Raw genomic sequence first — 27,098 nt, 5'->3', positions numbered from 1 at the left:
TATCATTGACTTTAGCCTGGATTGATATTATATGAATACAATGGTGTCATGTCAGTCAACCAGTGGATTTCTTCCTAATGTCCCTCTCCTAAATCTCTTCAGAAGAGGAGTCACAGCCTGACTGGCTTTGGTTTTTGTAAAGCATTAAAGTTCAACAAAGACTGGTTCACATTAGAACATTTCCTTTTTCATTTTTATTTTCTTTGTAGATGCACTCCCCTACAAAATCACCCCAGTAGTTGAGAATGATTTAGTATTTCTAAATAGGGCTATTTATGTCTAAAAAATTAGTCTTTTTTTATATCGCAATATATATCGCAGGGGAAAAAAAAATCAATGTAATACAATAAGCAATGTAAGTTTTTTCCAATATCGTGCAGGCCTACTTCGTACGCTGTTGTGTCTTTTTATATTCTGCTCGCTGTGTGAGGGAGATTACATGGAGTTGTGTTTTTCTGTAAATGTGTCAGCCTGGTAAGAAACGCACAGCTGAGGGGATACAAACTGCAATAAAATGTAACTAATAATCAGCTTTATTTTAGATAAATAAGGTTATCTAACTAATAGGCCAGTTCAGTCTCTTCCTTCATCCTTTTAAAGTAATGTAGAGCAAGTTAACGACGCAGCTAACAGTCTAACAGCTGCGTCCTCAGGGACAGACCTAGCCATCTCTTTCCATTGACTCATAACCCGCAGGCTGGCCAGCAACATGAGGGCTTTGTTTTTAATGGTTGCCATAGAAACTACTATTTTCTCTCTCTGTCTCTCTGTCTCTCTCTCTCTCTGTCTCTCTCTCTCTGTCTCTCTCTCTCTCTGTCTCTCTCTCTGTCTCTCTCTCTCTCTGTCTGTCTCTCTGTCTCTCTCTCTCTCTGTCTCTCTCTCTCTGTCTCTCTCTCTGTCTCTCTCTCTGTCTGTCTCTCTCTCTGTCTCTCTCTGTCTCTCTCTGTCTCTCTGTCTCTCTCTCTCTCTCTCTGTGTCTCTCTCTCTGTCTCTCTCTCTCTGTCTCTCTCTCTGTCTCCCTCTCTCCCTCTCTCTGTCGCTCTCTCTGTCTCTCTCTCTCTGTCTCTCTCTCTGTCTCCCTCGCCCTCTCTCTCTCTGTCTCCCTCTCTCTCTGTCTCTCTCTCTCTCGCTCTGTCTCTGTCTCTCTCTTTCTTCAATTCAACTGCTACATTTTTTTATTGCCAGACCTACATTAAACATACACATGTTCCACCAAAACAAGTTCTTTCAAGAGACGAGAGATGGGAGAAAGAACGTGCTCTGGTTTATTGGCATTTCTTTAAACCAATCACAATCGTCTTGGGCGGGGCTAAGCTCCAGACAGAGTCACGGTGCCTCTGCTAAATAGTCTCAGGAAGGAACTTGTTTTGGTGGAACATGTGGACGTTCAAAAGTAGTTTTAGTCGTGCAACAGAAAACTCCGATTGGACAGATAGTCTAGCTAGCTGTCTGGATTTACCCTGCAGAGATCTGAGGAGCAGTTAACCATAGTCCTCACAAATCCACCAGAGGTTAGAACACCAGCACAGAGACAGAGGAAGGGGACGGACATCCACAGAAAATGAGGGACATCTGGGGGAATTTTGGTCGACAAAGGAGCAATCCCAGAAGTGGAACATCGTGGATGTAGACATGTTATGTGACAAAACCAGAGAAATGTCACATGACCTGATGTGTTCAGCAGTTCATTATTCACTGAGTGAGAACAGGGAGATCACCTCTGATGGTGGAGCCCCAAATATGAGCTCTCTTCAATGCTTATTTTCAGTCAATCATCTCATGTCAGGTCAGATTTATTTATATATATATGCCTCAAGGGCCTTTATAATCTGAAGAGCATACTACACCCTCGGTCCTTAGACACTACTTTGCTACTGAAGAATGTAAGGTGTGATGAAAGATTAAATTAAGAGATGTATTAGTTTTGAAATGAATCCAGGTATTGACTAGGTGTGAACAGAACTCCCCGTCTGGAGATAAAACTGGACTGGGATAGATGTCTTCATTTTTATTCTTTAAACAACCTTTGGCTCAACATTTTTTAAAGATTTAAAATGTTATGATATCACCACAGAATGCTTTGTTCTCCTCCTCTCCCAATGTCGGTGTTACATCATTTGATTCATTTGCAGAAATTATTGTAAATTGTGTTTACAGCTCGTACTTGAAATATTTTTGGCAAACAAAATATGGCGAATGAGTAACATTTAGTACAAATGAAGCTTTTGAAAGAGTGACGTTATAAAGTTTGAACTTCAAATGTTACAACCATTAGCGAAATGGGTTTGATGAATTTGTTGGAAAAGGAGAGCAAACTTTGGATACTTGTTAGTTTTCAGAACAAGGTGCCATCCTGCTGCACACAGCGAGTCAAACAGCACGCATCTTTACAAGCTGGAAGAGGGGGAATGAAGGCATATTACAGCAAACTCTATCCCACAGGGAGCACATTATCCTGCTGCCAAATGGACTCCTGTCATTCTAACTTTACCACATTATGTTTTATGATTACACAATTGCACATGAGTAAACATTTCCCTCTTGTTTGTAGCATAGATTCTAATTTGAACAAGTTCCATAGTGCATTATCAGTGGGAATGATTATGTCTACATGATATAGATAGATAGATAGATAGATAGAGGGGTTTCCAGTCAGAATGATAACACTGCATCAGTTCAGCCATCCAACAGTCCTAAGCTGAGGCTGGACTCCCCATCCATGTGTGTACACATTCACACCATCGCTTTCTAAACAAGGCGTCACAACAGTGGATGAAGGCGTTGGTTCCTGATGTTATTTTATTCTCCGCCTCATAGGCTCCATCTAGTGGATCTGATGGGAAGCATTTTAAAGAAGAGCTGACATGGGGATATGTGAAGAGAAAGTGTTTTGTTTGACTAGTGGCACTTTACAGGAGTAGCACTCTGAAGTTTGAAATGGTTCATGACAGAAGGCATTCTATTCTATAGACATAGTCCCATTTAAAGCTACTGTGTTGTCCCCATGAAAAGGAATCTCTAACACTGACAGAAGGCCCTGTGTCAAACGTCTTTTAGTTTTATGACCAAAATTATTTCAGTTCAAATAGTTCTTACATACTGTATATTCCCAAATAATATTGTTTAATTAAATTGACACAGAATAAGTAATGCACAGTGACTCTGGATATATATATATATATATGCACACACAGTATACTTGACAATAAAGAGAAACCTTCCTGTGCCTGTCTGTCTGTCTGTGTTCCAGGTCTGTCAGCGGTCTCTGCCTCTCTGAGGTATAATCGACGGCCTACCTGTCCTGACGCCTCTGTGGGGGTTCATATCGCCACCCCCCCTCCCTCTCACCATAGGAAGAGCCACAGTCTGGGGAACAAGTGAGTATGACAGGCCTCCACAAAACAATAAACTGTCCATGCCATCTGTCTAAATCCATGTTTAAGTCCAACAATAGGATGTGGCAGCCATGGGCAACTACAACAACACTGATACAATCATCAACTCCCTTTACTGGGAACATGTTTCAGTATTGAAATGTCATTTATAGATGTCAGGCTTAGAATCAGTCAGTGATACAGATCTGCAGAGAATAATATCTGAGGGGGCCCAAAATATAAAATACTAAATAAATAATTTGTTTAAATGATTAATCAACACTCCAACAGATGTAAATGCACCCAAGTTAGCTAGAAAGCTAGTTTTCATTGGCAGTCCCTTTGCCTGATGTCGTTGGGCATCCTAGAATAATAAAAAATAAAAATACAAAATATACAATAGTTCAAAACATACAACATTGTAGGAATAAAGCATATCCAACACTGTTAAACAACATGAGGGGACAAAATCCACATGCGTATGATACACTGTGTCAACATTGTTGCTTCTCAGTAAGCCATTTCTCAACGTTACACTTCGGTAACAGTTGCAGGTATGACGTTGCCACCAGCAGCACACGGCAGCATTGAAAGCTAAAGTTTACATGCTTCACATTCAACGTTTCATCTTTTTTTATTCCTGTAGACAAACAGTTGGCAGGCCAAGGCCCAGGGAGAGCTCTGCTCGATGCCTCACAGATGGCCATTGATTGTAACACTTTAACAGGAAACAGCAAAGTGTTATATAGCAACAAGATCCACTATATGGTACATGTAGCCATGCAAGCCACCCCAAGCAACAGAACACAGCTAATCACTGCTGATTCTGACCATTTGATGACACAAGCAGACATGCAGAGCGGCGATAAGCAGCGATAACATACGTGAGAGATAATGTAGCGTGATCCCCAGGAGGGTAAAGTCCTCCCACTCCTAATCTGTTTCAAATGATGAAGGAGATATCGCCTATATTATAGTAGCTCTCATATATAAAAGATGTGACTGTGCTTCTGGGCCTGATGGGCCAATGAATAGGCCGCTCATACTCCAAACACACAGGCCATGCAGCACAGTGTGGTGAGAGACAGCTGTAGGTTGGGGTAGAATGATATGAAAACTGACAGTTGGAAAAAATAAAGTGAACTTTAATGAGTGTGAAATGACATGTGTCCGTGCTGTGTAATGGTTGGTCCCTGGGCTGCTCTGTCCACAGCATGATGTGTCAGTACGGCATGTCCCAGAGCAGGAGTGCTACGTTTCCCATACAGAAAGCACGCCACCTGCTGGACGACAGCTTCTTAGAGTCTCACAGTCCGGTCCGGAACGATCCACACAGTACTTCTGTGTCCAACGGCCTGTCATTAGGTACGTCTATCTTTAGATCTGGTTCTGTTCATGGCAGACACAATGCAGCTTTGTCTCTTCTAACCAGTTTGTGCTGTAGAAGAAAGTGTAATATCAAATAGTTGTATTTTTATGTTACTATGGTATTGTCTTTGTGTATTCTGAATGAAGTGCCTGCTGTTCTGTATGACAGTAAGCTCTCTGTGTAAGGAGTCCACAGTAATGACTCTCCCTTCGATCTTTGTAGTCACAATGGCAACTTCAGTAACACTGAGGTGTTTAATCATTGGTTTGTTTCTGAAGCTAAAGTAAAGATTATGTTCTTCAATATGGAACCTGAGTGAAGTTTTTTTCAGCAAAATACTAATTCCACACTGATTATACTATATTTACAAATGCATGATTAACTTTTCTCATTAACTCTACACGTACATTAGAATACACCTGTCCTGTGTTTTTCCTAATAGGCAGCAGTGAAAGCTCTTTGGGGGAGGAGCTGTCACCTGCAATGGAGAGGTGAGAGCTAATCATCAGATAGAAGCAGTCATTTGATCCTTTAAGGTTATAATCACTTTGAAATGACATATAAAGTATGTCTAGCCTTAAAGTGATTTTGTTCAATCTAGAGTGTGGAACCTTTACATAGAAATGAACATTACATTTAAGTCCTTATCTAACGAGTTCACACAATGCTGTTTCAGCCTATCACTGCCAGGGAAAGCTGTATGTATCTGTCAGTATAGCGACGCTGTGGGCTCTGGTGTCTGTGGAGACATTCCCATGCTGGAGCACCAGGAGGATGCCCGTACAGCTGATTTGTTCCAGAACGAGTAGTTTAACTCCACAACAAGGTGTTACATCAGCAGTGCTCACTCACTCACAGCTCTTCACAGCCTAGCTGCTTATTCTGGCTCTCTGATTGGTTACACAGTATGTCAGTCTACCTGTATTGCCCAATCCCTTGACAGACAGGGAGGGAGGGAGGGAGGGGGGGGGGAGAGCACAGTGACCCCGTGTTATTATGAATCCCACTGTGACAGTGTTTGTGTCATTACTATTGCTACAAGAGGACGGAGACAAAAGTTAAGCATAATTATCTATTTAGATAACAAGCTAAGGACAAAAACATTTTTCTCTCACTTTTATCCCATATAAACAACGTCACCACCTCTGAGTGATCATCAGTTAATCTCTACTGCAGGTGCAGAATCTGTAGCAACGGGACAATTTCAATTCAATTTTATTCATAGTATCAAATCATAACAAGAGTTATCTCAGGACACTTAACAGATAGTCAGTCTAGACCACACTCTATAATTTACAAAGACCCAACAATTTCAGTAATTCCCCCAAGAGCAAGCATTTAGTGCAACAGTGGCGAAGAAAAACTCCCTTTTAGGAAGAAACCTCGGACAGACCCAGGCTCTTGGTAGGCGGTGTCTGACGGTGCCGGTTGGAGATGTGATGAACAGTGGCTATAATAGTCACAATAAAGATAATGGAACAGTGACCAGAAATAGTAGTTGTAGTAGTTCATGGCATAGCAGGGCACTGCAGGGCGTAGCAGGATGCAGCAGGGCGTAGCAAGACGCAGCAGGACATAGCAGGGCACTGCAGGGCGTTACAGGACGTAGCAGGGCACAGCAGAGCATAGCAGGGCGTAGCAGGATGCAGCAGGGCATAGCAGGACGCAGCAGGATATAGCAGGGCACTGCAGGGCGTTACAGGACATAGCAGGGCCAGCAGAGCATAGAAGGGCGTAGCAGGATGCAGCAGGGCGTAGCAGGACGCAGCAGGACATAGCAGGGCACTGCAGTGCGTAGCAGGACGCAGCAGGACGTAGCAGGGCACTGCAGAGCATAGCAGGGTGTAACAGGGCATAGCAGGGCGCAGAGCAGAACCACGGCGACAGCTGCAACCATGATTTAGGTGCCACCCTAAGCCAAAGAAACATGCTGGGCGGAAAAAAAAACATAAGGACTCCGGAGAATAAGCTCCCCAGAGCTAAGTTAGTAACAAGCATTTCTGGGACATGGATGCACACAGATGGAAAGAGAGAGGAGAGAGGAGCTCAGTGTGTCAAAGGAAGTCCCCCGGCAGTCTAAAACTATAACAGCATAATTAAGGGAGACAGGTTAAGGAGAGGAGCCTGGTCGGGCTAGAACTCTTCCCTGCCGGATCGGGCTGTACTGGCCTGCCTCCCTCTACTTTGATTATATCATTGATTATATGGTAGATTAATCTGACGACTATGAAGTGAAGCAGAGAAGAGAACAGGTGCTGTGTCTGTAGACACACACCCTCCCCCGTCGGTTTGGTTCTAAATATAAGCTTTATCAAAGAGGAGAGCTTAAAGTTTACTCTTAAATGTGGTGACGGTGTCTGCCTCCCGAACCCAGACTGGGAGCTGGTTCCACAGGAGAGGAGCCTGATAGCTAAAGGCTCTGGCTCCCATTCTACTTTTAGAGACTCTAGGAACCACAAGTAACTCTGCATTCTGGGAGCGCAGTGGTCTAGTGGGACAATAAGGTACTATGAACGCTTCAAGATATGATGGTGCTTGACCATTTAGAGCTTTGTAGGATTTTAATTTCAATCCTGGATTTTATAGGAAGCCAATGCAGAGAAGCTAATACATGAGAAATATGATCTCTTTTCTTAGTTCTTGTCAGAACACGTGCTGCAGCATTCTGGATCAGCTGGAGAGTCTTAAGGGACTTACAGTAGTCCAGCCTGGAAGTAACAAATGCATGGACTAGTTTTTCAGCATCGTTTTCAGACAGGATGTTCCTAATTTTGGCAATGTTACGAAGATGAAAAAAGGCTGTTCTTGGTTTGTTTTAAGTGGCCGTTAAAGGATATATCCTGATCAAAAATAACTCCTAGATTTCTGACAGTAGTGCTGGAGGCCAGGGCAATACCATCCAGGTAGCTATATCTTAAGATAATGAAGTTAGGAGGTGTTTGGGGCCCAGCACAATAACTTCAGTTATGTCTGAGTTTAACATCAGAAAATTGTAGGTCATCCATGATTTTATATCTTTAATGCATGCTTGAAGTTTAGCTAACTGACTGGTGTCGTCTGGCTTGATTGATAAGTATAATTGGGTGTCATCCGCATAACAGTGAAAGTTAATTGAGTGTTTCCTAATAATAATGCCTAGAGGAAGCATATATAAGGAGAATAGAATTGGTCCAAGCACTGAGCCTTGTGGAACGCCATGGCTAACTTTAGCATACCTGGAGGATTTATCGTTAACATTAACAAATTAACTTGAGAGAGAAATAGGACCAACTTAGTGCAATTCCTTTAATGCCAACTAAATGTTCTAGTCTCTGTAACAGGATGGTATGGTCAATAGTGTTGAATGCAGCACTAAGATCTAATAAGACAAGTATGGAGACAAGTCCTTTGTCTGAAGCAGTCAAGATGTGGATATCGGAAGCGTTCTGGTGTCCGTTTGTAGTTGAGATTAGGTTTGACCAATCTTGTTTGAGCGTTCTTTGGTTGCATGCAGGTAAGCAGTCCATGTGGAAATCAAAAGAGGCAAAACGCATTGGCCGAAATGCAATCTCAGATCCCATAGGCTATTTTTTATTAGCTTTTTAAAAATGTACCTGCATTCGTATGCAGAGAAACAATTCGGCATCGTCTTTCAAGTCCAACTTCATTCTCGTGTCTCAAGTTGCTAATCAGACTGTAAGCAATGGCCGGCCCACGGAAGAGGACTTTTTTGCCTGGATATCTGCTGGCTATACCTGAACCCCCGAAATATTGGCCCCAGCCCCCAGCGGCTAAATCCTGGTCAGACCGATAGCTGATGGGTTCCAAGATTAATCATAAGCATACAGTCAGCTTCTGTTCAGTCTTAGTCTTTAGCCAGACCTTTCTCCACAGCGCTGTGTCAGTGCTCTGGCTACAACACTTATTATTCTAATGCAGGGGAACACAACGTTCTGGCTTGTTCGCATTTCTTTAAACAATGGTCTTGGGTGGCACTATGCTCCGGACGCAGGGACGGGGGCTCTGCTAAATAGATAGTGGAGATAGCAGAACGGGAAGAGAGACTGATCTCCGGCGTGTCCCTCACACGCTGGATGTCAGCATCCGGTAAGCCAGACTAAGTTCTGTATAATACTGAGGCTGACAATGTTCTTTTTTTAAATTTTATTTCTTACAGTCAATTAGTCCCTAATAACATCACCAGACTTATCCTTTGAACTTTGAATTTGTCTGAGAAATGTATTTCTGTGCCACTAGCTTGTATCTGTGCCTGCAGCATATTCATTGTGCATTCAATATCAATGTTTTTAAATGTTGCTAACATCCAATGTCAAGTTAATCATATTGTATATCAACCTCTCCCAGCAAGAACAGAGAATGGGCAGATTAAAAATGGCTGTGGTTGGACATTAGATATCATCATGTCTGTCACTCAGTACTGTGTATGGTTTGAATTGCCGTTAGTTCACTCTGGTGGCATGAGATCCACTCAGAGACTATAAAAGAAGTGGACGGAGCTTCCTGGTCTGTAAAGTGAAGCCAAAGCTGATGACTTAGCCAGCTGATGTTTAACTTTAACAGCCCTTCTGTGAACCAAGTGAAATAAACTTTAGTAAGATGTGTAACCTTAACTAACCTGGTTTGACATCCCGAAACACCGCCCATCAGCATATTCACGCAATTTGATAACGTGACTTTATTAACTTTAATATTGAACTTTATTTATTAAAGTTCTGCTTTGTGAAACATGACAAATTTATCAGAAGAACTGATTGAATTGTGGAAAGTCTGTTTAAAAATGAATTAACATTTTAAATAACTGATGAAGCAAATAAAGTCTAAACTGTTTCTTACTGTACTATTAACGACTCATTAGCAGACACATTCGACGAACATGAATCAACATAAATTGGTATTAAGTTTAGCTCCATGTAAAATAATAAACTTGATGATTCCCAGATAACACTCGTCTGCCTTACAACATAGTGTAAACATTTTTATAAATGCTATTTATTAAATCGTAGAAACATGATCCCGCATTAAATGGAAGAACGCAGTAATCTAGAAAAACTCTTTTTTTGTCAGATAACCAATAATGACTCACTGCCATTATTTATGGTTTAGAGATTAGTTAGGCCATCTTTGTCGTCTTCTTCCCTTAATATTGTAGTGTATTTTGACATGCTTTATTAATGTTTTATGGTGTTAAAACGCTGTGCTTAAGGTCTTAAGATTTAGCTGATCATTTAGTTCCAGCGTCTCGGCCAAATATGGTCACTTCTGGCTCCAAGAAAATCAAGATGGCGGCGGCCAAAATGCCAAACTCGAGGCTTGAAAACGGGCAGTCCACAAAACAATGGGTGACATCACGGATGCTACGTCCACTTCTTTTATAACGCCTATGGATAAACTGAACATTTCTGCTAAGAAAAAGGTTAACCCCATGAGTGACTGACTGTGACGATGTGTGACAAACAGGGGCCGCATGTACGCAACACTGGGCCCCAACTGGAGGGTCCCGCTTCGCAACTCCCCCCGGAGCCGCAGCTATGTTTACAGGTACAGTGAACTGTGGGAGAGTCATTATGACTTTAAATAAGAACAAACTCATCTTTATGGAGTAATAGAAGTTTGACTGTTGTATCTCACCTCATCCCTTCACCTCATACTGGTGGAAGTCAGGTGTCTTTTTCTTTACTTTTGTTATTGGGGTTCTGGCAGTCAATACATATATTTCAGTTCAATATATGTATAGAGCCACTTTTCCCACTATACATACATAATACTAAATAAGACGGAGGACAATGATAAATCAAGACAAAATCAAACGCACACTCCGCCAGGTGGCCATAATTATATTCAAATTGCTTGAACATGCTGTAGTCAGTTCCCATGTTGTTAATTGGGCAAAGACAAAGTTCAGTCCAGTGGGGCCCACTGTGTCCAAAACGGGTTCAAGATTAAAAAAAAAGATTCAAAATCCTTTATTAATCCCACAATGGGGCAATTCACACTGTTGCAGCAGCAAGGGATAAGAGGAAAGTAGAAAAATAGAAGACACACGGGTTGCCATATATCCTGATGAATCCCTCAACATTGTCATGAAGTGAAGGGTGTAAGTCAGTTTTTCCAGAGATACTTCCTCATACCAATCGTCAAGCGCAAGAGTGTTCTTAGAGATCCAGAAATTGAGAATAGTCTTCCCTGCTATGTACAAGAGTATTCCAATCAATATAGCATTGTAGGCGTTTTTTGCACTTTCCACTTTAGCTGCTAAAATGTACTAATGAGGTGGCAGTTTCAAATGATATCTAACCAAGGTAACCATTTAATCCTTCAAATCTCCCCAAAACACTTTTTCCACATTTCCAAAACATACGTAGCTATGTGCCCATTTCTGTATCACATTTAGGGCATTTAGGAGAGCCCAGATAAGACCCCTTAATAGTGGTGTAAAATGAAGTCGATGTAATATTTTAAATTGTCTCTCTATCAGCGTTACAGCTCAGATTAGTAAGTGTATTTTTTATGATTGTTGCCCATACATCCTCTTCTATCTGACCGTCTATATCTGTCATTGCTTCAGATGTGGTCTGTAGAATAATTAGAGTTTAGGCCTTAAGTTTCATAAACATGAGAGATAAATCTTCTTGGTATGGATTGTTTAGGAATGTGTTCTTAGAGAGACTCATTTTGAGCATGTATGTTTTTTGATATTAAATGTCGTATTTGCAGATTGTGATAGAAATGAGACTGAGAATATTTACATTTTAAGCCCTCAAATGACTAAATGAGAGTTTAGCAAGCTGGTCCAGGCCCTTCTCCTGCCAAAGTTTCAGCTTTCACTCGGCTTCCTGGAATAAAATGTGGCTGTGGGCGGTACATAAATATAAATTAAACAAAGCTACAAAAACTATCTACATAGCTCGAAGCTCGGCAAATGTGTTGTTTTTGTAATTTGGGTGAACTGACCCTTTAATTACAATCACAGTCTGAAACAGGATTTAAAATATACTATGATATCACCTTAGCCCTAGATGTGTTGGTGCAGGACTCCTGGGGGGATTCCTGACAAATAGCATCTAGCAAATGGCACGTTAACTTCTAGCTTTTGTGTTATGATGACTATACTCACTGCAGTTTTTGTGTGGAAAAACCTGGTGGCTGAATCTAAAGGCTGGTATTTCACCGATCAACCGCTTTTAGTTCGGTCTAAGTGTGATGAAGATTTGTAATTGCATAAATACATTATGAATTCATCCTCCATCTGTGATCGCAGCCTTGACCATAGGCGATTACATTTCCGATTCAGTATCAGTTAGGTCAGGGACATTTCAGTTACAAAACCAGTTTAGCTTGGATATAAAATAGATTCTCAGAGAACTTCTGCTGTAAATTGTACAAGCAAGAAGTTACACTCAGATATTTTATATAATGGACAAGGTTAATGTTTGCGTTAATTAACCCCCAAAATGTTTGTGGTGGGGTTAGACATCCATTGTAAAAACACAGATATTAAAAGTCAATTCAATCAATTTCTGGATGTTATTAACAAGTATCCGATCACTCAAATAAAGATGGATTTTAATTGAAGAATGGATTATTTTAACCCATCCCTAACTGCTACAGTGTGAGACCATCGCTGCAGAGGAGCTGCACTTCATGTTTGTCTTGTGTTTGACTTATTCATCTAACTATAAGAAAAGCTTTGGGAACCATAATGTCCATGTTGGTCACCTGCATGTTCTCTCTATCAGACCACACTGTCATCATCATACACTGTTTTGTGATCACACCACAATCTATTCATTCTACTTTGCTCATATTGCATTTGTTTTACAAAAGTGATATGGATACCCAGAGTCTGGACTATCGTCACGTCAAATATGACATCATCATAACAGAGATCATGTGGCCACACCCTCACATCTTGTGACTGCATTGACATTTGGTCCATTGAGGCTGATGTCAGTGGAGAACTCGCTTACCCTTTCATTGTTGAACATAGTTAACACGTTTTCTGCTGTCAACCCCTATAGTAGGACGCCATGTGATTTGCAAAAATAAGACAACAAAAAATACTACAACCAAGTGGCCCAGTGCTTTGTCAAGAACTACTTTTTAAGCATAAATCAGTGCAGGGACACCTAAAGGACAAGTCCACCTTCTATACTAATGAAAACCTGCATACTGCAGAGCCACCACTGTCCTATCACAGAGCGGCATATTGTGTCACTCTCTGAACTCTTGAGTACTTGGCAGGAATCTGTTTCACTTGCTTATTGTGTTTTGTGTCTGGATCCCCCCTTGCATCTCCTCTCCTCTTCGCTTCCCAACACCCTTAGCTCCTCTGCTGCCAACTCCTGCTATGGATGCAGTGAGGCCGGCAGTGTGGCTATTGAAGGACCCCTGCGAAGGAAAACGCTGCTGAAGGAGGGACGGAAGCCCAAGGTACAGAGATCTTTGATATGACTCTGTTTCCCTCAAATACAGTTGACCATGTCAGCAAATTGAAAAGGAGTTATCTGATGAGAGGGAGTGAGATGTTTTTCTTTGCTATGTTGCAGTTGTCATCGTGGAGCAGATTTTGGATCACTCTGTCTGGATCGACACTGACATTCTATGGGGCCAAAGCACTGAGGGCCTCTGAGAGGAAACATGTGAGTTTGATGCTTAAATAACATGAATTTGGTCAGACTTTGTAATGTGAACAGCAGTGTGATGAACAGTGAAATGTTTTAACTCAGTGCTGCTTTCAGTCTGAACGCTGCTAACACCGTAACACATCGGAAGGATCAGTGCTGGACAAACATAAAGTTAATAAAGGTGGAGCTACAGCTGTGCATCATGTCTAACTGCGTGTCAATCACTGCTCATGCACACCCATCCCTTGTGGGGGGAGGGGCTTAGGAGACTGTTTTGGGCTTTAACAGAAAGGGGGAAGGGACTGAGAAGAAGACTGAGAATAACACTTGTGTCTGTGTCAAGGCAGCAATTAAGTTTGCCAGCACAGCGTAATTGAGAAATCAATTTAGTTTCTTTATGCTGATGCTGCTTTGTGGAGTGGATGACAAACCAAATGTTGTTGTGTTTAACATGCAATGACAATAAAGCATCTTATATTGACTTATATATCAAGTCATGTCTTGCGGACAGAGTTGTTTGCTAGATGTAAAAAAATAGACAGTTGCTTTAACTTGCTTCATGTTGTCTTCACTATCAACCGTCACTGACTTGATGGAGAAAACAGCTGACCAATGACGTGTCTTGTCTCGTCTTTTTCCTGTCTCCATAGCCTGATGTCTAGTTACTTTTTTAAAGAGATCAGTCACGGTGTAGCTGTGTTCTATGTCCATAGGCTCCAATCACAGCCATTAGTTTGGACATGTTTGCTGTGAATGTGAGCCGCTGTATTCCTGTGTGTGCCACAGTATAAGTCCAACCCCTGCAAGAAGGTGTGTGTGACGGGATGGATGGTGGTGCTGCCAGATGACCCAGCCAGACCCAACATCTTCCAGCTCAATGACCCAGACAAAGGTCAGCTTCACACTCCGTTCTCTGTTTTCTCTTTCCCTCGTTTCAATTCAGATAATCACACAAAGCAATGTGTGGCACTTCACAGGCAATGTTTACAAGTTCCAGACAGGATCCAGGTTTTCAGCGATCATCTGGCACAAAAACCTGGAAGAGGCTTGTAGGAGCAGCAGACCCCAGGTATGTTCAGCACACACACTCCCCAATCTGTCTGGACCATGAGTGAGTTTTGGTCTGACTTTTTCCTGAGGAGACTGATAAATAGAAATGGGAATATACAGTATATGATATAGAAGAGTTCTAACCATAAATACTGAACCATCCTCAGAAGCAGGGAGACACGAACCAAGACTAGACACTTTCCTCCACCTGTTTCACCACTGTGTACCATTACAAATAGATTGAAAATGAGATTAGTAGTCTAAAGCATCAGCCATGTTTCTTGCTTTAAATATTCCCTGAATCAATTTACCAATATGGCCATAATGTTACTACCATCATGGGTCGAAGGTGTACTGTATAATGGGACCATCAAGGAGAGCCAGCAGTGTTTCCCTCAGGAAGACATTGTGTCAGTTTGGGGTAAAGTCCACTCACAAAGAACCTTAACCCAACTCTGCAGTGTTTTATTATTTCGTTTTTTTCAGCCCCCAACGTTACTGTTTTGGTTGAGTCTCAGCACTCTCATCAACCTCGTTGTCAGCAGCTGCAGCAGCTGTTTTCAGTGATGAACCCACTGTGCACTACCTGCTACTAACAGCTACTGAACACAATGGAGCATTTAGCAACCTGAGAGTCAGAGCATCACGGCACCAAACACATGACTCCAAATGAATGTTAATGTTGTTTTGTATCTGCTAAATATATACAGTAAATAGGTTTGATAACACATTCTCCATAACAACTTTAGAAGCTGATAATATATAAATGTAAATATCTATAAAAATCAATCATTTAAAATTGGGTTAAAACGTATACAGACAGAGTAGCCTTTTGGCTTTTGTTCATTTTTGGCAGAGCCAGCAGCTTTCCCCTTTCAGTTTTTAATTTGTGTGCTAAATGTCTGTTCTTTTGGTTCAACAGATGCCAGCAAACCTCATGTCATTTGAATGAGAGCAGACCTTACACAGCAGGACATTATTGTGCCAAACCCATTTGTTTGGGATGTACAGACTAAATAATGGAACACAGTGAAATGTGATGGTATCTACTGAAATGGGAGAGTCAAGAAGCATCTGGCACTGTAGAAGAAGCTCTTTAATACTGGACGTGTGACTCCATATGCCAACACACCTGCTTTCTTCTTCACTAGGACTAAATGTAATGTCAACTCTGGAAAAATCCAGCCAATGGAAGACTTTGGTGAGGTTGTCCCTTGATTACTGTCTCTAAGCATCCTTGTTCTCTGTCATTTGTTATGTTGCTAAAAACATGTGAGCAAGCACACTGTTTTTTTGGCCCAAGTTGGGTTTCTGTTTGGGTGAAACGATCAGTGCACAAATGTGGACAACAGTGTCAGCTGACTGATGCTGATCTTGACTTTGCAGACCGGTGTTACACGGCCTTTAAATGGAGCTCGCATTTGTAACACAGGAAGTTCAAAAACACACCCCTGTTGTTCAATCTGTGAAACTGCTATTGCAATGTTTTTCTGCATTTCAACATTATACCAGAGTCAGAGTAGGCAACAACTTCAACGCACATCCCAACTGGAATCTGGAGCTGTTAGCATGAAAAACATCACCCTGTTTTAAAGTCTCATTATTACCATTAAAAATCAGCACTGTCCAGTCAAAAAGGACAGAAGATGAGTCTTCATCACCTTTAGCCCTGTGGCATACAGCTGGACTGAATTTGTTTCAAAATAAGAGTATTCATAGGTGTACAAAAACAATATGGAATCTTGAAGTTGGCTTTAAGAGCCAGAATAGTGGTCAGATGAAGAAGCAGCCCTGCGCCACTTCACTTGTTTCCCCCTCGCTACCTCAGTTGGTAGTTCTCCTGTAAAAAGGGTTTGCTGATGTACATACCAACGTTTACAAATAGCAACAATTCATATTTTCTACAAAACTTATCAAAACGTGTCAAACCCCATAGAAGTGGTACTGTGTGATAATGTGATAATTACAATCAGTGATGCAGAAGACAGCTGTTGTCCACACCAGGATGCCAGGCAGCTGGTGGAGTCAATTTAAAGCAATGAAGTACCGAGCTTTCAACAATCATGTGTGTGTGCGTGTGTGTGTAAATACTGTATTTATTTGTAAAAGAGTTTATTTTTTTGACAGTCATCAAAGGGAAGTGGTACGATTATTATCTTTGATTGACCAGCTGCTGACTGTTGGTGGGATGCCAGCCTAAAACTTAGTTTAACTCATGATCTCCAACTGAAGGACATTGGAATAAGGTTAAATAACATGCTTCAAAATCAAAATGTTGAGCTTAAAGGATAATTCAGCTTTATTAACTTGGATTCATAGACTATAAAAGAAGTGGATGTAGCCACGGTGACGCCAACCATTGGTTTTGAAGCCTCAAGTTTAACATTTTGGCCGTCGCCATCTTGGTTTTTTGGAGCCAGATGACCATATTTGGATGGGAGGGTGGAGCTGTTACAGACCTACATTCTGCTTCAGCTTTTACCCATCATACTTTCCGTAGTTGTGTGCACACCGTTTTCTTATGCAATAAGGAATTATTAACGTTTAAGGTGTCTTATCTCCAAATCATCTGTCGGTTCGTTTCAACCTGTCTGATTGTCTGATGTTCCCAGACCAAAAGCTATGAAAAAAGATCCAAGTTTTAATAAACCGGAATAATCCTTTAAGAGTAGAACCCATGGTAACTGTCAGTCATTTATTTCTGATTATCAAATGCCACGGTGGCAAAAATATTGAAAAACAGTAATGAAAGCATATACTTGTCAAGTGTAATCACATTGTTAAGAAGCTGATAAATTGAAATGTTCTTTGTCTTGTTTTTTAGAACTCGTTCACTTATTGTCCTTGACTAAAACAAAGTGTGGACTACTTTTAATAGTCAGGATTTCCAAATGTTTCTCCAGTATTATTGTCCATCTTCAGATGAATGCAGACATGAAGGCTCTCTTAAATACGTACTGTTCCGGGCATTCAGTGGATTCCAGTCCTTTCTGTAGGTAAATCAATGGGCAGAGTCCTGAAACTTAAAAAAAGAGTCGGTGCCGGACTGATATGTATTGGCCAATATTAGCTTATTGCAGATTTATAGGTATGGAAGTGTACTTGTGTAATAGATTACACAACTTAGGTTCACTAATTGACTTTCAAAACCAATGGGCACCTGCTGCATTTCTTTTTATTGTAACAGGAGACATATGCTATAATGTTCCTCCAACCACTAAGGAATATTAGGCTTTCTTCATAAAATGTCCACACATCACCTGTGAATGCCTGAGCCTGTGTTGGTTTAGTATTTTGTATTGCAGTATTTTATTATTGCAGTTCAGCTGAACGTGTTTTGCGTTGATTGACTTTGTCGCATCACAATTTCAACGAGTTTTTTGTCCCTCTGCTGTTGCTGTACAATAGGCTGTATTCAACTGTTTTTGTTATTTCACATGCTATTTAAAGAGTAAAACTTGTTATTAAAGAAACAGATGAATGTGTTGAGGTAATAGCAAATGCAAATTCAGTACTAATTTCATCTGTGCATGTCCAGTATTGAGAGTTTATGCATTCAGAAGTGATTTCCTGGCTGTAGGATAAAACTGCAGACTTTCAGTTTTTTTGATTTGGGGTGAACAAAAGCAAGAGTGTATGTTTGGTTTCAAACTGGTTCCATAATAAGCTCTATTGTACAATTTCCGCTATAGAGACCTGATACTTTTTTATTTTAAATATTTTTCTATGGGCATTTCTGCCTTTAATGGTAGGACAGCTCAGACGTGAGAGGGGGAAGACATGCAGGAAAACCGTCACAGGTCAGACTCGAACCCTGGACCTTCTGCGTCGAAGAATAAATCTCCACATATGTGCGCCTGCTCTACCAACTGAACAAACCGGCCACAGAGACCTGACACTTAAATGTAGCTTCAACTTTTTTACTGAAAAACATGCAGAGAGGGGGTAGGTCTTTCATTCTTACATACTGTCTGCAGGTGATGCTTCAGGCTGCACACCACCCTAGGCCTTTCCCAATTGCCAGATTTGTACCTCCTTGACTCCTCGATCCTCAGGCTTGTGACCCGGAAGTCATTCTCAGCACGCCATCTTCAAGGAGGCTCCCCGGAGGAGTTATAATTGAAGATCTAGCGATGTATCCTCTGGTGAAGTCTTTTCACCCATGCCATGTAAAGAGGCGTGACAGAGAGAGAGAGAGCATATATATAATAAATAAATATACTATATAAATATAGTATAGTATCTGTGGCCCCGTGGTTCATCCACAGATAAGGCCGGTCAGATCTTATGAATTAACATTTATGGGTGAAATATCACATAATTAATGAGGAAAATTTTAAGAGTTGTCTAAAATGTGAACATAGCATAACATTTGTAAGTAAATGCTACAGGTTAGCTCAGCAGCTTTTAAAAAGTCAGTATAGTATGTCGAAAAAAGTCGTATATACCATACTACGACTTTTTTATCACTTTTTTCGACATTATATATATATATATAAGTCATACTATAGTATGTCGAAAAGTCACAGTATAGTATGTCGAAAAAAGTCATAGTATAGTATTTCAAAAAAGTGATAAGTAATATATTGTATGTCAAAAAAAGGCTTTGTATAGTATGTCGCAAAAAGTCATATTATAGTATGTCGAAAAAAAATCATAAAAACGTCATAGTATACTATGATGAAAAAAGTGATGAAAAATGTCATAGTATAGCATATAAAAAAAGTCATAAAAAAAGTCATAGTATAGTACGTTGAAAAATCATAGTCGTAATATATTTTGAAAAAATCATAAAAATTATACTATAGTATGTCGAAAACAGTCATAGTATAGTTGCCAAAAAATTTATAAAAAGGTCATTATAGTCATTCTAGTATTTAATAGATGACTTGTATAAAAAATTCATAGTACTGTATGCCATAAAAATGTTATCATAGTATGTCATTAAGTCATAAAACGTTATGACAAGGTGACATTTTAAGTTCTTTATTGTAATATGTACAGTAGGTACAGTCTTTGGCAATGAAGCTCTTAGTTCTCAGGCTACCTTCAACAGTGCTATTTAAATATTAAGAAAAACGTGATAAGCTCAGAAATTGTTTTGTTTCTTTATTTACACATTACAAATACTAAAAAGATACATAAATAATTTACAAGGGAATGTGAAGGAGAATCATTTTAAAAACCCTTCAGGAGCTTGATATTTGGAATTCTCCAGGCAGCATTTTACAAAAAAGAATCATCGTCAATTTAATATACACAATTTATATGTGCAGTATCTATCGATACTTTTACACAGACATCAACAACACTGATTCATGTAAGTATACACAAACACCATGTGACATGACCTAGAGTCTACACCAGACAAAAAGAGAAAGGTCAAGAGTTCAGAAGTCTATTTGCATGTGGGATAGAGCTGTCCCTGGGCGCCTGGTAGCTTATCTGGTAGAGCGCGTGTCCATATATAGACGTTTCAGAACAGTTTGTAACTGGGGAGATTGGGGTCCTCACCACTGGGATTGGCAGTCCTCTGTGGATGAAAGCTCTGTCCTTGTGATGTGCTGAGCAATTTTCCGCACCCGCTACGCCTAACATTTGAGGGCGGTGATGCAGCCAGTCAGGATACTGTCAAAGTTGCACCAGTCAAGTTACAGATGCTGCACAGATCTGCCTGTCCATACAGCCTGGGGTCTGCCTGTAAAGAAGCTCAGCATCAAATCACAGAAGGGGTTGTCCCAGCTCTGTGAACTTGATGTTGTAAAAAAAAGTCATAAAAATTCATAGTATACCATGTCAAAAAAGTCTCTGTCGAAAAAATCACAAACAGGTATAGTATGTTGAAAATATACTACAAAAAAAGCCATAAAAACTCATAGTATAGTGTGTGGTAAAAGTAAAAAAAAGTCACAGTATACTATGTCGGAAAAGTCATCCTATAAAAACTACGCACAAAAAGTAAGGAAATTTGTTTGGTAGATTATTTCTTTGTTGTGTGGTAAATTAAGTTGCAGCACTGCGTTGCCGATGTGTGGAGAAGGAACTTCGTTGACACTGTTCTCGATTATAAAAAGGTTTATTACATCAGAGATTTGAGCATCAATTTACAGACTCCATGGACATCTGGAGAGACGACCGACCCAATCTTCAAATATTGTCGCTCTGCCTTTTCTTTGTGTGAATTCAGTATATATCCTGTACATTGTAATAACATACGGTGTGATATGTGTAAGTATATGATTGGAGTAGGGAACTGACCAATCGATACCTTTTCTTTGGCACAACCCCAAAAACCGGACTCCTCTGTCCTGGGGACCATTTGTTCATGTTAACAGCCTCCAAATGGCTTCAACACAAGTGGGGCAAAGTTCACGCATCCCCTCACACCAAATCCCAAGTCAAAGTGCAAATGGTCAGATACCACATTTCCCCCCTTCGAGACTTAATAAAGTCTAGAAAAACAAAAAGAGTAAGATTACAACAAAATAACACTTCTCATTACATCAGGTTCCTTATAATATCACATTTGGAGTGTAAACAAATTAATAGAGTGTATCAAAATGTATTTTATGGAGTGCGAGAGCGAAAAACCCATCTGGCAGCTTTCTTTCCAAATAACCATCAAACAATCAAGATAGGAAAACTCTCTCACGGCCCCTCTGCCCTAGGCGACCACCTAAGTACTAAATCATCATCAATTTATGTAGAGATATGGTTTAAGCAAATACACATGAAAACCTCAGAAAATGAAATAAAATCAAAACAATGTCCAAATTCAGGCAGGTCAACCCTTAGGACCATCCATTGGACCTATCCCTGCCTAGACCCCATCTCCCTAAGCGTCAAGAAAAAAAAGAAAAAACATCTGAGGTTCTCATATATTCACTTCATGACAGAAAACATCATTCTCCAAACAATTAATACAAAAAGACTATGACACAAATTATGCATTACTCATACAAACATGTATATATATCAGAACAAACACAGGAATGTATTCCACTATATTGCAGCTTCTCAGCAGTGTTGATTATCAATGCTGTATTGTTGTGATGAAATCTGAACGTTTCCACACTGTCCTGGTTCAGAGTTCTCAGTCCATTTTATTGTCCATATCTGCATCAGTATCCCCTCTGCACATTCCCCCATATGCTCTGGAAGAAAAGAAAACATTGACCAGTATCGATTGCAAAACAACACGACATTTAAAACATCAAAATAAGAACAAAAATGAATGTAAAATAAGAATAAAAATGAATAATACATGAAAAATACCAAAAATAATACGAATCACATTCCATTTCCCCCCTTTGATTAAGAAGAAAGCATTAAACAACACCAACAAAACTTGAGAATGTGAAAATCATAGCACAACCAGATATTCAGAAAGGATATGCTCCCATCAATACCCCATCTAGTATCGCTTCATCTCCGTCCGAATCAGACACTGTCAACAAAGGCATCTGAACACTATCTCCAGGCATTACCACTCCAACCCATCTCAATATCATAGCCTTAGCAAAAGTCAGCAACAAAGTACAAAAGCAAAACATCACACATAGCGCTAAGAGTGCCGCTACTAAAATCTGAACCACTACTGCTCCCACTGGTCCTAATTGATCTTGTAGCCAACCGTTTGCAGACCATCCAGCTCCTTCTGATCTACCAAACGCATCCCTTATACTTTTCAATGCATCTATAACACTAGTGATATTATCAGTGCTATCAGGAATCAAAGTATAACAATCATCTCCTGTCAAGTTCAAAGCCACACATAAGCCTCCCTGTTTGGCTAAAATATAGTCAAGAGCCATGTCATGTTTCAACAGCGTCAGTCTGTGACTTCTTTGAGTATTTGACAAAATGTTAAAACGTCTTATCGTCTCATTTGCAAAGCCTTGCAAGGTATAGGTAATGTTATCAATGTGATCTGCCAAAAATGTTACACCATCCCATAAGGAAAAAGTCCTAATCCCCATTTCTCTCCCAAACAGATTTTCCAGTGATATGCTCCTAGGTTATGAAATTGTGCCATCTCTCTCTTCACCCTACTTTCAGAACTAGTATCAGTTTGAGTTGCCTCAGACGCTTCCCCTTTCTGAATGGTATAAACCTCGTACGGAAGCTTCAACGTCGCCATGTAACAACATCCTATCCACCCATAGGGTAAAAATAAATAGGCTTTATTACCACAAACCCACCAAATGTCTTGAAAATTCCCTATAGTCACGTTACCAGGCAAAAGCTGATCTCCAACCCTCACCATCCTACCCTTTTTGCTAGATGGTATAGAAAAAGTTACTCCATATGTCTCTTCACTAACCTTACGTTCATACTTACTCAAAGTCATCATATTGTCATCACAATCTGATATTCCCATATACATTCCTGGTCCATCATACCTCTTATTTGAACAAAAACATCCTTTTTCCCTCGCCGGTGTTACTTCCATTGCTTCTGGAACTGCTGTTAACTTATTTTCCTTTTGATCTAATAAATTCACATAGGATAATCCATTTAACCAAAAGCAATCATCTCTAGGTCTAAACAGCTGTGTTGACAGAGACATTGCTACATCTATTGCAGATTGTTGATGATACAACAACCATGATAAAGCATAAGATTGACACTTAGTAGATAAAGGTTGAGCCGCCGTCTCTAAAATTGAGTCCCACGTGCAGGTACTTTCAACGGACATGGACCATTCAATTTCCTAACTGACCTCACAGAATGAGTTAATTGCTGGAACCATAGATTCCTACTTGCCCATCTATCTGTAATCCTTAAAACAGAAGAATCGAATCCATATGCCTTCCATGTAGTTTCTCTCTTCCTTAATGAACGGTATTGATCAATCATATCTACTAGTGCTTCACCAAGATTAGAGAACTCATTTTGTTCATCCGGGATAATATTGTGAACTGTTTCAGATGAATCTACATCCTTCTCTTCTACCATCTGTTCTCCAATATTAAAAACATCCTTACTGCTATTTGCACCTAACTCCGTCGGTAACACAAACTTCTGGGTTACATTTACTACATTCTTTCCCACTTTACCCACTTTCTGAAAAATTGTACTCGGTGTTGACGTCACATTTACAAGGGATGTTACTACTGTCGTAGCATTCATCTCTTTCAAAGTTACCAGCAAATTCACTGCTTTAGTTGAAGTATTAACACTTTCAATTGTTTCCGAGAGCAAAGTGACAAACGTCTTCTGTGTATTATTTACTTTTGGAGTAATTACTGTAGTATATGGTTCCTGTATTCCTTTGGTGACTGTAGAAATTTTAACAGACTTTAAATTTTCCATCATAAGCGTCACTTTATGAGTCACGCGACCTGCTATCCAATAATTTTGAAACGGAACAGTTTTAAACTCCGGCTCTAAATAAGTACACAGGTATTCTCCTAGATCTTCCCATGTGGTATTAAGCAAAACAAGTGAACAATCGCCCGAAACCTTCCACCATTTCATATCATTGAACAAAGAATACTTTCTTTGACTATAGGATACACCATCCACTTCTGGTCCTCGTAACAATACAACCTCGCCACGATTATTTCTCCACTCGGGAAGATTGTTACCACCACTATTCCATTTCCCACATTTACAAGGAAGAACAGTTGTTGTTCCCAACTTGACCTCCATCACAGTCTTCAATGCTGTTGGCATTGGCGAAGTCGTCCGAGGCGCCACTGTAGTCAACTGTGATACATTTATACGTTTAGTAACTATCAACGCTAAAAGAGTTGAATTACCACTCATTGTTCTAATGTTAGGCTGAAGTGTTGATATCAGTGTTGTTGATTCTTTTGTTTCTTCAACAGCTTGGACCCCTATGTTTTTGTTTCCATCATTTACCACTAGTGTCACTAAATTAACTCTGAGTCCCGACTCTAATCCCTCGCTTTCAAACTGTGGATTATAAAAAATACACTTATAATCACCTTGATCCTCCTGCTGGGAATTATACACATAAAGACTACAATCACCTTCGATTTTCAATCTTCTCTTATCATTCAATAACGCATACTTTCTTGATGTTAATGTTCCTAGCAGGTCTAAAACCCTACCATGACTATCTTCTCACTGAACTCTAAATTTCCCTTCACCACTATTCTCTCTCCTACACTGGCATGGGAGCTGAGCTGGCTTTCCTAGAGACACTTCGACTCTAATTTTCGTAGCGTCTTGGTCTGACTTTTTTCCTAACTGGTCTTACTACTTCGTCTAACTGAATCACCGGCTTCTCCTGTAACGGAGTTACAGCCCTTGGTGACCTCTGTGGTTTCACCTTCCACTGGGATAGGCTCTGCTGTTTCTGGGACGTACTGAAATTCAATGTCCCCAAATCTCCTTTCCTGTCCATCAATTGCAGTGTCATGTCTGGCATCATCAGAAGTGTACACATGATCATCAACAATCTCTCCTTCTGCTGCCTGTTCTTCCCTACTTTCTTCCAGCTCTTTTGAGCCCTCAACATCTTGGCTCCCTAAATGTGGTGCCTCTTCCCTGGGAGCTTTAACACAATGCGATAAATGATACCACGTTGGAGACCCTTTAACCTGGACGGCTGTTCCCGTACTGCGAACAACCTCAAATGGTCCTTCTCGGCGTTCGTTATACCATTTCCTTCTAAATACCTTCACGAACATCTTGTCCCCAAGTTGCACTGGTCCTAATTACATACACTCATGATACAATAAAAGGTGCATTTACAAACTACATCCAAGAATAGTTTACTAATGTTAATGTCAGGCTATTTTACTTATAGTCACACAATTGTTCTAAGCTTATTTTTAACAAAATTCTGAGAAGAGCACTCTCAATCTGCTGTTTGTAACAACTTTACATCAATCCAATTCAAATTCATACATAAAATCACTTCCCAAAAAATTATCTGAGCAGCACTCAAATAATAGAAACATCTTCAAAAGTTACCTATGTCATTGGAGCACAAAAATAAAACAGTGAAATGTTCGTTTAACATTTCCTGACACACCAACTAAAGTAACATATTTGTCACTAGTCTTGTTAGAAGCTGTCACAGGAAAGTCATTACACATTTAACAGAATGTTACCAGGTACTGACAAAATGTAAGGTTTTCATACCAGGTTGCTTAATTTAGAGACATGTCTTAACCCTTCATATAGGTGTGTTCACATAGGAGTAACTCTATTTTAAAAGTAGAAATAATTACTTCTTTAGAGTATGTGTATTTTCAAAATGTGTGTTTGTCGGTGCATTACCTCGTTTTATGTGTCGATGCATCAGAGCAAATCCGATGTCTCACTCCCCCCCTCCTTCTCTGGTCAGTCTGCTGATGTTAACGCTCATCTGTGGAGATCTGTACCAACTTGTGACTGTCTTTGATCTCTTTCTGGCCCTGATGACACCCCCCTTTCAGATCTTCTGGGCACCTCTAGAATCCTGACTCCAGGCTCCTATAAGGGTCCACCAGTCCTCCAAATGGCTTCGACTGGCCCCTGTATCTTCCTCTGTAATTTCCTCTGGAGTTTCCTCCAAATCTATTACACTCATGGGCAAAGTGTCCAATTTGTCCACAGTTATAACACTCTTCTGAAGATTGTTGAGAATATGGATTATATCTTCCTCTTCTTCTCCAATTGTGTATCCGTCCAAAAACTGGTTGTGGGTATGAAACCACTGGGACCACGAATGGTGGTTGAGGCAATTGGGGTTGAGCTTGGCTTGACTGAAGTTGTGGCGATGATTGTTGATTTTGTGGGCACTGGTTCTGCAAAACCACAGCCTGCTTCTTCTCCTTCCTCTTATTGTCCACCAGTTGTATTTGGTTGAGTATTCTAAGAGTCTCTCGGTCCTGTTCTTTCTGCTTATTTCTATATAGCTTCACTTGATGACTATATGATCTGTATAAGCACCTATTGTCATACTCCCAAGTCCCACTACTTCTGCCAATTTGCTTCTTACCGGGGAAGGCAGTCCCCTCTGTAATTTGGTTCGCAAAACTGACTTTTCCAGTTGATTCACATCTGGATCATTTCCTGTAGTGTTTCTCCACACCTGGTGAATCAAAATGTTGTCTGGATGCACATTTATTGGATACTCATCTCTCAGCGCCCTCCACAGACGACCTCTGCTTGCGGCCAACAACTCAGGATCATATACAGAAGTCCCCACATATCGATGAAGTCCAGCTCTCTGCAAGATTTCTTCCATACCTGGAACCCCAACAAGATTAGCCAAAAGTCTCTTAATATCTCCTATGGCAAATTGTGTCCCTATCGACATTTCTTCCAATCTTTGCAATCCAAGGATGTGCTCCTTCTTGAAGAGTAGGCAACTTATCAAGAATATCTGACATATCGGTGTGCTGCAAAGGCTTATACTCCAAATTCTGTCCTTGAATGATCACTGGAAGCATCTTCCTGCTTGCCTTTCCTTCTCTTGAGCGCAACACATATCCCTTCTCCGCTCTTTGGAATCCTTTTTTCTGCAATTCTTCCCTCTGTATCATCAGCTTCTCAAATTGCTCTTCCAATTCTCTTATTTCTTCTAGTTTAGTAGACCTCTCCAAGTATGACAGACATCGCTCCATGTCCTTTTCAACTTCTTCTAACTCAGTTGTTGTAGAACATGATCCTGTAGCTCCTTTAGTCTCCTCTTCTCCATCACTGTCTCCTTTTTCACTT

The 27,098-nt window shown here is 40.3% G+C and overlaps 1 protein-coding gene across 5 annotated transcripts in view; it reads left to right on the top strand.

Moving 5' to 3' along the window:
• The window catches only part of LOC144531650 (ras-specific guanine nucleotide-releasing factor RalGPS1), a 77,434-nt gene extending 59,528 nt beyond the window's left edge, over window positions 1–17,906 (top strand). For 3 of the 5 annotated variants that reach the window (XM_078271898.1, XM_078271899.1, XM_078271901.1), the window contains 9 exons: window positions 3,251–3,377; window positions 4,588–4,739; window positions 5,186–5,234; window positions 10,201–10,281; window positions 13,068–13,173; window positions 13,290–13,382; window positions 14,154–14,259; window positions 14,345–14,436; window positions 15,340–17,906. In XM_078271898.1, coding sequence (XP_078128024.1) covers window positions 3,251–3,377; window positions 4,588–4,739; window positions 5,186–5,234; window positions 10,201–10,281; window positions 13,068–13,173; window positions 13,290–13,382; window positions 14,154–14,259; window positions 14,345–14,436; window positions 15,340–15,369 — 836 coding nt within the window. In that variant the 3' untranslated portion in view covers window positions 15,370–17,906. Of the gene's footprint in view, window positions 1–3,250; window positions 3,378–4,587; window positions 4,740–5,185; window positions 5,235–5,419; window positions 5,684–10,200; window positions 10,282–13,067; window positions 13,174–13,289; window positions 13,383–14,153; window positions 14,260–14,344; window positions 14,437–15,339 lie in introns of those variants that run through there. The other 2 variants (XM_078271900.1, XM_078271902.1) reach the window with 2 other exon arrangements.
• Window positions 17,907–27,098: the final 9,192 nt, after the last annotated feature.

The sequence above is a fragment of the Sander vitreus genome, chromosome 16, assembly GCF_031162955.1.
Source record: "Sander vitreus isolate 19-12246 chromosome 16, sanVit1, whole genome shotgun sequence".
Taxonomy (NCBI): Eukaryota; Metazoa; Chordata; class Actinopteri; order Perciformes; family Percidae; genus Sander; species Sander vitreus.
The sequence above is the reverse complement of the archived record's forward strand: the minus strand, read 5'-3'. Positions and strand labels throughout refer to the sequence as shown.